Source organism: Salvelinus fontinalis, chromosome 36 (genome assembly GCF_029448725.1).
Source record: "Salvelinus fontinalis isolate EN_2023a chromosome 36, ASM2944872v1, whole genome shotgun sequence".
Classification (NCBI taxonomy): Eukaryota; Metazoa; Chordata; class Actinopteri; order Salmoniformes; family Salmonidae; genus Salvelinus; species Salvelinus fontinalis.
This window is the reverse complement of record NC_074700.1, coordinates 2,030,999-2,043,209: the sequence shown is the minus strand read 5'-3', so window position 1 is coordinate 2,043,209 and position 12,211 is coordinate 2,030,999. Positions and strand designations below refer to the sequence as shown.

General features: G+C 42.4%; 2 protein-coding genes across 2 annotated transcripts; one reads left to right on the top strand and one right to left on the bottom strand.

Annotated features, from left to right (window-relative positions):
- The first annotated feature begins 1,796 nt into the window (after positions 1-1,796).
- LOC129835040 (uncharacterized) lies at positions 1,797-4,342 on the top strand. Its single transcript, XM_055900382.1, has 7 exons — positions 1,797-1,936; positions 2,207-2,385; positions 2,617-2,727; positions 2,906-2,959; positions 3,147-3,308; positions 3,671-3,796; positions 3,993-4,342. The coding sequence occupies exons 1-7, from the start codon at positions 1,930-1,932 to the stop codon at positions 4,026-4,028; spliced, it is 675 nt and encodes a 224-aa protein (XP_055756357.1). The 5' UTR covers positions 1,797-1,929; the 3' UTR covers positions 4,029-4,342.
- A 3-nt stretch (positions 4,343-4,345) lies between these two features.
- On the bottom strand, positions 4,346-11,914 carry slx1b (SLX1 homolog B, structure-specific endonuclease subunit). The gene is made up of 5 exons (XM_055900381.1): positions 11,276-11,914; positions 11,114-11,165; positions 5,308-5,631; positions 4,936-5,148; positions 4,346-4,765 (listed from the first exon to the last, which is right to left on the bottom strand). The coding sequence occupies exons 1-5, from the start codon at positions 11,446-11,448 to the stop codon at positions 4,736-4,738; spliced, it is 792 nt and encodes a 263-aa protein (XP_055756356.1). The 5' UTR covers positions 11,449-11,914; the 3' UTR covers positions 4,346-4,735.
- Between the last annotated feature and the right edge of the window lie 297 nt (positions 11,915-12,211).

The window sequence follows — 12,211 nt, the reverse complement described above, 5'->3', positions numbered from 1 at the left end:
CACACTGGCTGCCTACTGCTGCAAGGTGGTCTACTGTTGCTGCCCAGCTGCCAGAATGGTCAGTGTCAACAGAAATATAACATAAAGAATAGACACTAGCATTCAATGAAAATAAAAGTTTGGTTGGAGTTTAAACAACAGACTCGACCAGGTCGAAGTTTTAGTTTTTACTGCAGGCCCACAAATACTAGGCCTATGGTGTGTCTGAGCTGACTGGCCTATATTCTAATAGTTTAAAATCAACTATTTGACCAGATACCAAATAGATCTGCATTAGAAGTTACTGTAGGTCTATGTTATTATAACATGCTGATTATAACTTTTTATTTGAGCCTGTGATTTCCCTCTTTCATCGGGTGATCACAGTCCAAGTTCCTCCTGCTCAGCAATTAAGAAATATACAGTAATAAACTCAGCAGAAAAAGAAAGGTCCCTTTTTCAGGACCCTGTCTTTCAAAGATAATTCGTAAAAATCCAAAAAACTTCACAGATCTTCATTGTAAAGGGTTTAAACACTGTTTCCCATGCTTGTTCAATGAACCATAAACAATTAATGAACATGCACCTCTGGAACGGTCGTTAAGACACTAACAGCTTACAGACGGTAGGCAATTAAGGTCACAGTTGTGAAAACTTATGACCCTATAGAGGCCTTTCTACTGACTCTGAAAAACACCAAAAGAAAGATGCCCAGGGTCCCTGCTCATCTTCGTGAACGTGCCGTAGGCATGCTGCAAGGAGGCATGAGGACTGCATATGTGGTCAGGGCAATAAATTGCAATGTCCGTACTGTGAAACGCCAAAGACAGCGCTACAGGGAGACAGGATGGACAGCTGATCGTCCTTGCAGTGGCAGACCACGTGTAACAACACCTGCACAGGATCAGTACATCCGAACATCACACCTGCGGGACAGGTACAGGATGGCAGCAACAACTGCCCGAGTTACACTAGGAACGCACAATCCCTCCAGCAGTGCTCAGACTGTCCGCAATAGGCTGAGAGAGGCTGGACTTAGGGCTTGTAGGCCTGTTGTAAGGCAGGTCCTCACCAGACATCACCGGCAACAACGTCGCCTATGGGCACAAACCCACTGTCACTGGACAGTACTTAATGCAGCTGGTGGTCACACCAGATACTGACTGTTACTTTTGATTTTGACCCCACCTTTGTTCAGGGACACATTATTCAATTTGTGTTAGTCACATGTCTGTGGAACTTGTTCAGTTTATGTCTCAGTTGTTGAATCTTGTTATGTTCACACAAATATTTACACATGTTAAGTTTGCTGAAAATAAACACAGTTGACTGTGAGAGGACGTTTCATTTTTAGCTGAGTTTATATTAACTAATCAACCAGCAGAAACATGCATTTTTTTTTCCCATTGACTGAAATATTGTATATGGCTGTACAGTATATGTCATTTCTGACTGCTAAGAGTAATATTGTGTTACTTTTTGTAATATAAAAAGTGTTATTTTTAAAAGAAATTGTTTTGAGTTAACTTTTTATGTTCTGTTATATTTCCAAATGTCCAAATTAGCCACCGTGTTTCTACATCTGAATTGCTTGCTGTTTGGGGGTTTTAGGCTGGGTTTCTGTATAGCACTTGTTTACATCGGCTGATGTAAAAATGGCTTTATAAATGAATTTGATTGATTGATTAATGTGCGACTCGAAACATACTGCGATTCTAGTAATGAGATGCATGATTATGGAATACAATTTCTGAAAAATGGTTAGCCTATGTGCCTATGCCACAACTTCGGGAATGTAGGATCAAATTTCTCTCACTAGAGGGCAGACATTATGGAAAATAAAACTTTACTGGGCGTTTACTCATCTCATTTTATGTGCTACATTCAAATACACAACGTAGGCTGTTTATTAAATAGGCTGTAGGATATCTTTGCAGCAACTCTGTGGAAATGGAAGGTAAATTGTTTTTGTCTTGCATTTGTTTAGTTTAATTCAACATACTAGGCTGCATAATTCCTTCAAACTGTCGGGACAATGTGGTCTACAAATGTCATTTCCAAACAAACGAAAACTAACCCTAAGAAATAACTTGGTTTATTTTTGTCCAATTCTGGATGCCTACCTTGGCCTATTGCCTAGAACAATTATGGTTATGTATAGGCTAAAACAGTTAGGGGTCTGTTTTCCACATTGGCATATGGTTTTCCATCCTCTATCCCGCCGAAGTTGTTGCTGAAACTGGGGTTATTGCGGACTCACCCGCCAATTCACAACCTGCCGGCGACGTGAATGAAGAAAGAGGTTCCCTCTTCGATGTTACATTTCTGGACCACGACTTTCCAGGTGCTGAGACCGAGACCCCGACCCGCAAGACCTACCAGGAGTTCCAGCCCAAAGCACTGGGGGTGTGTGAGTCTATTTTTGCGGAGGCGAAATCTAAGAAACAACTAAATCCTCATCAATTCCCTTCAGAATAAGGCTATTTTACTAAACGACTGATATTGTATTCCATTGTTAATTGGTTCTCAATTACTTCACTTGATTTAATAACGTTAAAATGCAACCATAAAACTGTTCTTCCTACTGCATGTATTCTGTAGGAATCTTGACTTTGTGGATATTTCCTCTCATCATAGGTCTCTCAGATCACTTTGGGTGTGTTTGTGCTCAACTCAGTTTATGTCAGTGTCGCCAACCGATTGGATCAGAGAAATGAAGAAGTAACCAGAGCGATAGGCTCCCTGTCTGTGAGTAGGATACGTATCTATGCATGTCCTTGGCCGCTTATTAGGTTTAGTAGTATGGTAAATAAATTCATGCTATTATTGAACAAGTGAAGAAAGCTATGATTTGTTCTTGTTTTTCCTTACTGTATCTTGACATGAAATGGGTGATTTTCAGCTAACTGTGCTGTGCTCTCTGTAGGCGATAGTGGCGGGAAGTGTGGCCATAGCAGCACAGAGTCTTCATGTTCCCACAGTGAGTCATCATAGTCTGAACCCAGATCTGTTTGTGCTGTTTTGCCTACTTCTACAGTCAAGTTGGCAAGAGAGCACAAACAGATCTGTGACAACCCTAAATCATTATATTTTCGAACTGAGATTACCCATTGCATTATATCTGGAAGACAAAAACATCTATTGTCTCATTTTCCTCGTCCTTTCAGTTGAAGGCGTGTCTGGGGACACAGCTGGCTACCTGCCTTATGGCCATGTTCAACGTGGTCGTCGTAGGAGGAAAGCTGTCTGACACCCACTTAGTGCCAGACTGCTGGCTTTTCACTGATTACAACAACACACATCATCACATCACATGCGACAAGCTGATGGTGAGTCCCATAGAAATAGCGTTAGAACACAGACTATACAGTATACTGTATATAAGGCCTATATTATGTATCTGTCCCGAGATCAACTACTTCAGCTGAATCTCACAGTGAAAAGATTTGGGGAAGTTCTGGGGAAACTATTGTCTTGTACAGCTCAGAGACTTAGTAGTTGGTAGCAATCAGAACATCTGTATGTGTCAAGCAAAGGTTGGAAGGTTGTTGATGGAACACATGAATATTAAAACGCAATACAAATAGTGCTGTGGATGGTTAGAAAAGTAAACGTAGCAACAGTATGGTAGCGTCATTCACTCATACCTCAAACTCTGTTTCTGTGTCTGCTATCGCCCACACCTACCCAGAATTCAGTGTATCCATTCTATGTCGAGTGGTTCCTCGTGCACGCAACTCTCCTCGGCATCTCTGTCACCCTGACTATCTACAGCTGCAAGCTGCTACGCTTCTGCTCCCCTGCAGCACCCAGCATGGTAAGAGTTCATTTCAAGAGCATGAGAATTTGAACACATGCCAAATGGTTTGGCCAGATGCATGTTCCATACTCGCATGCTCTCGTACACTTCACTGAAGCTATTTGATCGCACACACAATGTATTTACAGTTCAGCTGCTATGCTTAATCTGAGAATGCTTTCATTGTTGTTTAATCATGTTTTCTTTCTTAAAGCCTGTGGTCACTGCATATACTAGCCCTGCTCAGTGACAAGAGATGAGGTACATAGAAAGGAACCTAAAGCCATCATGAAGAGACACTGACGGGCCTATCTAGCCATGCACTTTTTTTCAAATCTATTTGTCACTATGTTTTCTGTCTTGCACATACACTTGATGTTGACGATATGTCATATTATATGGTTGCCTTTTTTATGCTATAGTTTGGTTATTTTGTTGTGTGTTCCGATGATAGAGTATGTCTGTTTAGATCTATATGGTCTCAGGTGCTATTTTAGTGATGGTTTTAAGGATGGACACTTTGTGGGTACATCATATTGAAATAAACACTTCCTCAGGGACAAACACTTGTGCTTTCATTGGCTCCAAAACAAAGTATCCATGTTTTATTGGTTGTACATACACTACATATAGGTTTTACACACATTTAAAAACGGCCTTATTCATGATTGTATCTGTTAACTAAAAAAAACTATCTAAAAAGGGGTTCAGATGATGCATTAAAAACATTTTTCAAACCAGATCAGCATGATTTTTGTGCAAACATTAAATCTTCTGACGGATCAATCAATTGATCAACCCTTTGCTGTTGCAGGAAAGTCCATTCAAGAGTAACTTCCTAGTCATTGATCTACTGTATTTCATCCTATCTTCGCAGTCTCTTCTCTGTACAGTCATGGTGACTCGGGTAGCAGTTCAAAGTTCATATTAGGAAGGTTCTGACTGATCACATTCAGATTAGATCTGCAGTTCATCTGTCCAATGGTTCTGTGGAACAACACAGATGCATTATTACAAGTCATATAACTGAAGTATCACAGATGCCTTGGGCCTTCATCCTAATATTTTTACTGTTAGTTATTTAGGCAAGTCTGAATTAATAAGTAAAATACAAAACACTGACAATCATAATTCCTACATTTGAATCCCCCACTTACTTGGGATGAGGATGTCTTCTCCTCCAGGTCTCCGTAACAGCCATTCTTGTGGCGAATCAGACTCCCCCACAGTACTGAGTGACGGCACCCGGGACACTCCCCCTCCACAGGAAGGAGATGTGCGGCCTCACCCGTCAGAAAGTGTTTGGCTAAGCAAATCAGGTGGCTGGTCATGTGACATAAGGGATGGAAGCAGGTCATCTTATCTGCAAACTGAAAGGATTAAATTAATCAAGGTCCTGATGAGCAGTCAACTAGCTAAATGAGATGTTTCGATGCAGGGTTGGGACAAAACCCTGCGTCTTCAATGCTCTCCAGGACCAGGATTGGTGGCCACTGTTGAGCTTTACTATTAAGCGCCACTAGCTTTACCTTAACAGTCCCCTGACAAAGGAGGCATATATCTGCACCCTTCTCCTCTTGTTCCTCTTCCACATGCTTCGGTTTCTGTTTCCTGACCCTGATGCTGCCGAAGGCCAAAGGGATGTGCAGCGGCGGCTGAAGGCCAGGCTCAAAGTCCATCCTGTACTCCTGCTTGAGCCAGCGGGTGGTGAGGGGCAGGCGGCTCCACGGCATCACCCGCAACATGTTGGACACCACACGCCAGTGGAACTGCAGGCTGGATTCCTTCTTTGAGCGCCGGGTGACGTGGGACAGGCGTCGGGAGGAGTGAGGGTTCTGCCATGCCCACTCAAACTATTGATGGAAGGAAGGAGAAGACAGAGGTTAGGTCTTGAAACGTCAATCTGGTGGGGAAGTGACACATATGGGGGGAGGGGTGGGAACTAAGGTTGTTGAATTGAAAGTTACACGGAACCCAAACCGTGCGCGTGCGCTATCGTGCATAAATGTATTTTGTCCCCCCACACCAAACGCGATCACGACGCGCAGGTTAAAATATCAAAACAAACTCTGAACCAATTATATTAATTTGGGGACAGGTCAAAAAGCATTAAACATGTATGACAATTTAGCTAGTTAGTTTGCACTTGCTAGCTAATTTGTCCTATTTAGCTAGCTTGCTGTTGCTAACTAATTTGTCCTGGGTTATAAACATTGAGTTGTTATTTTACCTGAAATGCACAAGGTCTTCTACTCCGCCAATTAATCCACACATAAAACGGTAAACCGAATCGTTTCTAGTCATCTCTCTTCCTTCCAGGCTTTTTTTTCTCTTGACTTTGTATTGCGATGGGCAACTTTCATAAATTAGGTGCATTACCGCCACTGACCTCGTTCGTCTTTCAGTCACACACGTGGGTATAACCAATGAGGAGATGGCACGTGAGTACCTGCTTCTATAACGCTTCGAACACACCGACTGCGTCATTGCGTCACTGCTGCATAACATTTTGCGCAGCTAGGCACCTATACTGATGCAGATGGTCGCATGCGGTTGGACACATGGAGGAGAGAATCATTTTTGCAGTTTCCTCAAAACAGTGTCTTTTTGACACAACTGCTGACAGCTATAGGGACATAAACACAAAAAAATGCTGCTTGGAGACAAGTGTCCACGATAGTAGGATTGCTAGGTCAGTTTAGTAGTGAGCTTGTGCTAGATGTGGCTAGTTTTTTTTTTTTACCTTTATTTAACTAGGCAAGTCAGTTAAGAACATATTCTTATTTTCAATGACGGCCTAGGAACAGTGGGTTAACTGCCCTTTTCGGTGGCAGAACGACAGATTTTTAACGTTAGCTTGCTAGCTAACCTAGCTTGCTAACCTTGCCAATGAGATGTGTGTGTGAAAGAAATAGTCATAAATATTATGCTAGTTACTAACCCTGATAACTCTCCCAAATAATCATGTTTGAAGAGTGTGAGTGTGTGTCAGATAAATAGTAATAGAAATGGTAGATACTAATGTACCACTGATAATTTGGTCAGATAACCATGTGTGTGTGTACAGTAGGTGACATGTTCATGATAGCTATCTAATAACTATAGTTATGCTAGGTAATGGTTTGGCTTATCATGTTCATGTCTATGTAGAAGAAGACTGTAGGAGGAAGTGGAGAGGACTCAGGGACAGGTATCAGAGAGAGAGAAGGGCAGAGAAAGAGAAGAAGAGGTCTGGGTCAGCAGCTTCAGGCCAGCAGCCTTGGCGCTTCTGCCACATTCTTTCTTTTCTGGATCCATTTATTGTGCCTATGGCAACGAGTGGCAATTTTACAGCCAGACCCTCTACTACGTCATCCACAAGTGTTGTCCCCATCGGTGCATCAAGACCCTCAACATCATCTACAAGTGTGACCATCGCCTCCACCGGTGCAGCGAGACCCTCTACAACATCTACATCATCCACAAGTATGACCACCACCGGTGCAGCCATGGAAGATGATGAAATGGAGGAAGCACCTCTGGATCTAGGACCGCCTGAGATTATTATGAACCTCACGGAAGTGACCACTGAGGACCTCGTTGAACAGGATGTGGCCGTGGAGAGAAACAGAGAGAGAAACAACGTCACACCAGGCGTCATCGGAGGTACCAGCCCCCAGATCCACTCGACTCATTTCAGCAGAGGCTCCTCCAAGTCGTCGAGAGGGATGCCCAACCTGATGCTCACAGGAAGGAGGATGAAGAGACCCTCTTTGCCATGAGCCTGGTGCCAACACTGAAGAGGCTGCCTCAGCAAAGAAAAGCAGCAGTCAAGGTTAAAATGTATCCGCTGCTTTTCCTAGCCGAGTTCAATGGTAAAAAAAAAAAAATCTCTACATCACAGGTAGTGTCATAAGTGTTGTGACAGTGAAGTAAAGTAGGTCATACTGTATACTCATGTAGGCTAATTGGTATTTCAGATCATATTAATATGAGGCAAATGTATAGCTGTTGTTTCTGGATTAGAAAATATCCCAAAACAAGTTTGCTGTCTAAATATTTGCCTGTCATATTCATCTTTTGATCTGAAATACAAATTCCATGAGTAAACAGCGAGTATTACCAACTTTACCGCACTGTTCCAATATTTATGCCTCTAACTACACTATACAAACAGTATTTAGTTAACATAAATCTCACCTTTTATGGTGTTCTATTATGTTAAGCTTGTATGTGTTGTTTTTCTCTTCCCTTTCAGAAATGGAGTCAATTTAGCCGACCAGCTCACAGGAAGGACAGGAAGAGGAGAGGAAGGACAGGAAGAGGAGAAGAAGGACAGGAAGAGTTGTCTGGTTGTTGTTTTGACATCTCTCATTGTACCTGTCTTTTCACACACGTCAGTTCCGTTTAAATTCAGTCAATTCATAAAGTAATTTGTTTATAAAGTCTTAGGATAGCATTCATTATTAGTGTTACATATATTTCTGAATTGACAGAATTGAAACTCATACACTGGAGAATTCACAGATGCTCTTGAAGGTATCTTACAAGACTAAAGGTGAATGTATTTCTTTCATTTAAAACCACCTGAAAACCAGGGTGTTGAAACTTTTTGTGAAGTTATGTTCAATCAACTGGTCCATGACGTCCAGGGGCCATTTGTTTGTTAGGCTGTGTTATGGCCACATATCATTTTCTTTTTTTCCAGACACACACACCTCTCCACGCCTCAGATCTCCAGTGCCCTGCCCTCTCGCTCTTTATGGCCATGTCTGAAGTTCCCCTACTACGTCTAGGCTTTATGAGTAGTGCCTGTATCTGTCTGCAGTTGTGCCAAACATACATGCTCTTGTTGTTCTCTTACAGATTACAGGCTACACATTCATAAAAAAAACTAAAAATACACGCACACACCTCTTTCAATAGTTTTATTTTTTTTAAACATTTTTACAACACATACCTATCATGTTCTTTCCTGTACTTGAATACTTATTAAACTATAATGTTTTCGTAGTCAGTTGTTTATTAATATCTCATTTATCATACTAACTGTATATCGTATAACCTTAATTAGTGGTCCTGCTCACCTGATGTACCATGCCAGGTGTGTATAATACTGACGTTAATGGGAAAGGGAAGGGTTTAAGGTGTGGTCTTTACTCCCAAATGTCACTTAAATATAACTTCCAAATGAAGAGAGACAATGATACATAAAGTAATCTGGAGAAAAAAATGCAATTTTATGGACAATGGTGGATAGTTCTTAAAATAACTTTTGTGGTAGGGGGCTCTTAAAAGAGCTGTTTCACTCCATGGCATACCTGCTGGCGATGAGAAGTAGGTGGTCAGCTTCTCCCTCACCTGGAGTGCCTGTCTGGAGGCGTGGTTGGCACCTGCCCTGGTGACATCAGGTAGGTGACCATTTGGCATGCCCATCTCCATCCGGAGCGGCTCCTGGAATGACCTTCGCAGGTAGTTGTGGAGAACACATGTGGCCTTCACGCAGGCATCGTCATTTGGGGCTGAGACCAAGCACTCTCCGATACATTCTCCACCGGGCTGCCAGAATCCCAAAGGCGCATTCAACAACTAACCTTGCCCTGGACAGTCGTTTGTTAAAGACCCTTACAGGCTTTGGCAATGGCAGCTGGCGTTCAGCGTAGGGTCTCATGAGGTTGGGTCTTAAAGGGAAGGCCTCGTCGCCGACGTGGGGAACAGGTCCCAGGTCTTCAGCCCCAGGGAGTGATGCAGGTGGTGGAATCTCCAGGGTGCCATCCTGAAGTCCCTGCCATCCCTTCCCTTGCCGTAAGCACCAACAACACGGAAACAGTAGATGGCATCTACTACAGCCAAGAGTACAACTGAATATGTACCCTTGTAGTTGTAGAATTGCGAACCTGAGCACGGTGGAGCCTGGATTACTACATGTTTCCCGTCAATGGAGCCAAGACAGTTGGGGAAATTCCACCTCTCCAGGAACTCGGCAGCGATGGCCCTCCGGTCTTCCTCCTTGGGGACAGGCATGTATTCAACAACCAGACAGTCCCAAATGGCTTGTGCCACAGAGGGGACAATGCCTGCCACCGTGGACTGTCCAACTCGGAAGCTGAATCCTATGGTCCTGTAGGAGTCCCCTGTCGCCAAGAACCTGAAATATAATTCAAAATAATGATCAATATTGTATGTAACTTGAACTCCACCCACATATTCTATCTACTCATATAGCTACCTCATTACAGTTTATTATGCTCTACTAATTATATTGTAATACTCATCAACCACCATTAACAATGCCTTGAAACAGTACAATTCAGTCTATGACTATATCATTAAACTGTAGCCCAGGCCAACTCTACTCTTAGAAAGAATGGTACTATCTACTTAAAAGGGTTCTCCGGCTGTCCCCATAGGAGACCCCTTTTTGGTTCCAGGTAGTACCCTATTGGGTTCCATATATAACATTTCCCCCAAAGGGTTATACCTGGAACCTAAAATCTGATGTCAAGTAGGGACTATTAACTAGAGAGCCCTTTAGCTTGCACATAAAAATAATGTATCAAATATCAATCAATTATGGTATCAAAGGCTTTAAAAATGTACTAGAATGTATCTTACTGGCTCCAACCATCTGGAGCAGGTGATCGAACTGGCTTCGGTCCAGACGAAAGTAACTTCGGAATTCCTCTCCAAACAGTCGGAGTTCTTGAATGAGACGGTGGAACTCCCCTGCCTGCTTTCGGGACTTTAACCATCTCTGGACCCACACAGACCTGCGCTTTCGGCGGGGCTGGTCCCGGCCCAACAGCGCGATCAAGACCACCTTCCTCAACGTTGGTCTCATTGTTGAAAGAGCCTACTCTGCTATCTTGACTATTTATTATTGCATTTCGCTCCAAAACTGCATTTTGGAGAGAAATTATATTATAGGCTCTCACAATTCATTTGTGGATGTCATCGAATAAATAATATACTTGGCAAATAAATGAATAAAAAATGTAAAGAAATTATGCAATTAAACTGTTTTTATTATGTAATCCCACATTTTTTTACTGGATATGTGTGCAACAAAAATTCAACATTCACATTTAGCTACTTTCTGTCAAGTCTACGCATACGATTTGATGCATAAGTTCGACCACACAGAACGCACTGCAACTGCAAGGCAAACGCAGCGTTCCATTGGAACTTCTGGTGTATCAAAACGCAACTACACAGTCGGTGTGTTCAAAGCGTTAGCCCGTGGCAACGCAGATGCTCGTTGGCGCCATAATTGAATAACATCGATTTCAAAATTTCGCAACGCTAGCGATGTGGTCAGCCTATTAGGCTAAAGAGAAGCAGTTCCTACTGACTTACCCTCAAAGCAGCTATGTCAGAGGGGAAGCCATGAATGATGAGAACCATCTCCCTGAAGAAGGCACAAGGACAAAATCCACATGATGCACAAGGTCTCTCAAAGACTGTAGAAATGACAACAAGCCATACAACATATGATTTTACATTAGTTCTGTTAGTTACCAAGGTCCCCTTCCACTGGTCCTCTTGGCTCCACCTCGGTGTCGCCCTGCGTTGTGCTGTCCTATACGACGCTCTGGATTCACAGTGAAACCAATGTAGATGCGACCCTTGAATTTGGGATTGGTGCAATACAGCATGTACACCCCGAATAAACTCTCTACCTCCAATACCATAGTAGATGTACATGAAATGATCAAGTCACCAAAATAAAATCCATATGTAGAGTTATGTGTCAATAAACCTCACGTGTACGATCTTTGCAACCTGTCCTGTGTTAGCTAACAGTTAGCTAGCTAGTCTGACTTCTACCTGGTTACAAAAGGAACTTAACCCTGATGTGAGTAGTATGGTAATATATCGTTTTACTCCAGCATTATGAAATACATGCACATTCATTTAATTAATTTCCCCCTAACCGATACTACTTCTTGCGTGAGAAAAATGTACTGTAAACAAGAGAGGATGAAGCGAAGCGAGAGCATTTACTCCACCCAAAATCTGTCCATGTGAGGTAAACCCGTTTTGTATTTAGGTCTATGATAGGGTCGAATTACTTGAGGCTTATTTTACTAATAGAAGTTTCGTAATGTTCATACTGTTACATACGTACTGATATAAGTGGATGCACGTGGCATTCCTGCAACTTTGAGAAAAACGACTTATTGGTGTGTCACGTGTATCTGCCCTCTCATTGGCTAGAATGGTCCCACCTGATCTCGCCTGCCTTCCATCATGGAGGACATGTATTTCCACTGTTAGAGCGGTCACTCGATTATCTTCTCAATATAATAGATCATCTTTGTTTTAACAAAACGTTTGCTGTGTTTTCAAATGAATAGAGGTTCAAGCTAATGCCTGACACAACATAGTTTAAAGCACACATTATACTAACATTTTATACATTTCAAAATGTGAATTTAAGCGAAAAATCCCACA

Excerpts from the sequence above, each read along its gene's own strand:
- LOC129835040 (XM_055900382.1), top strand. Across the intron at positions 3,309-3,670 it reads TCACATGCGACAAGCTGATG|AATTCAGTGTATCCATTCTA; the intron begins GTGAGTCCCATA and ends ACACCTACCCAG. Across the intron at positions 3,797-3,992 it reads CCCCTGCAGCACCCAGCATG|CCTGTGGTCACTGCATATAC; the intron begins GTAAGAGTTCAT and ends TCTTTCTTAAAG.
- slx1b (XM_055900381.1), bottom strand. The coding sequence starts at position 11,448 with ATGGTATTGGAGGTAGAGAGTTTATTCGGGGTGTACATGCTGTATTGC. Across the intron at positions 5,632-11,113 it reads CTGACATAGCTGCTTTGAGG|TTTGAGTGGGCATGGCAGAA; the intron begins GTAAGTCAGTAG and ends TTCCATCAATAG. Across the intron at positions 4,766-4,935 it reads AGAAGACATCCTCATCCCAA|AACCATTGGACAGATGAACT; the intron begins GTAAGTGGGGGA and ends GTTGTTCCACAG.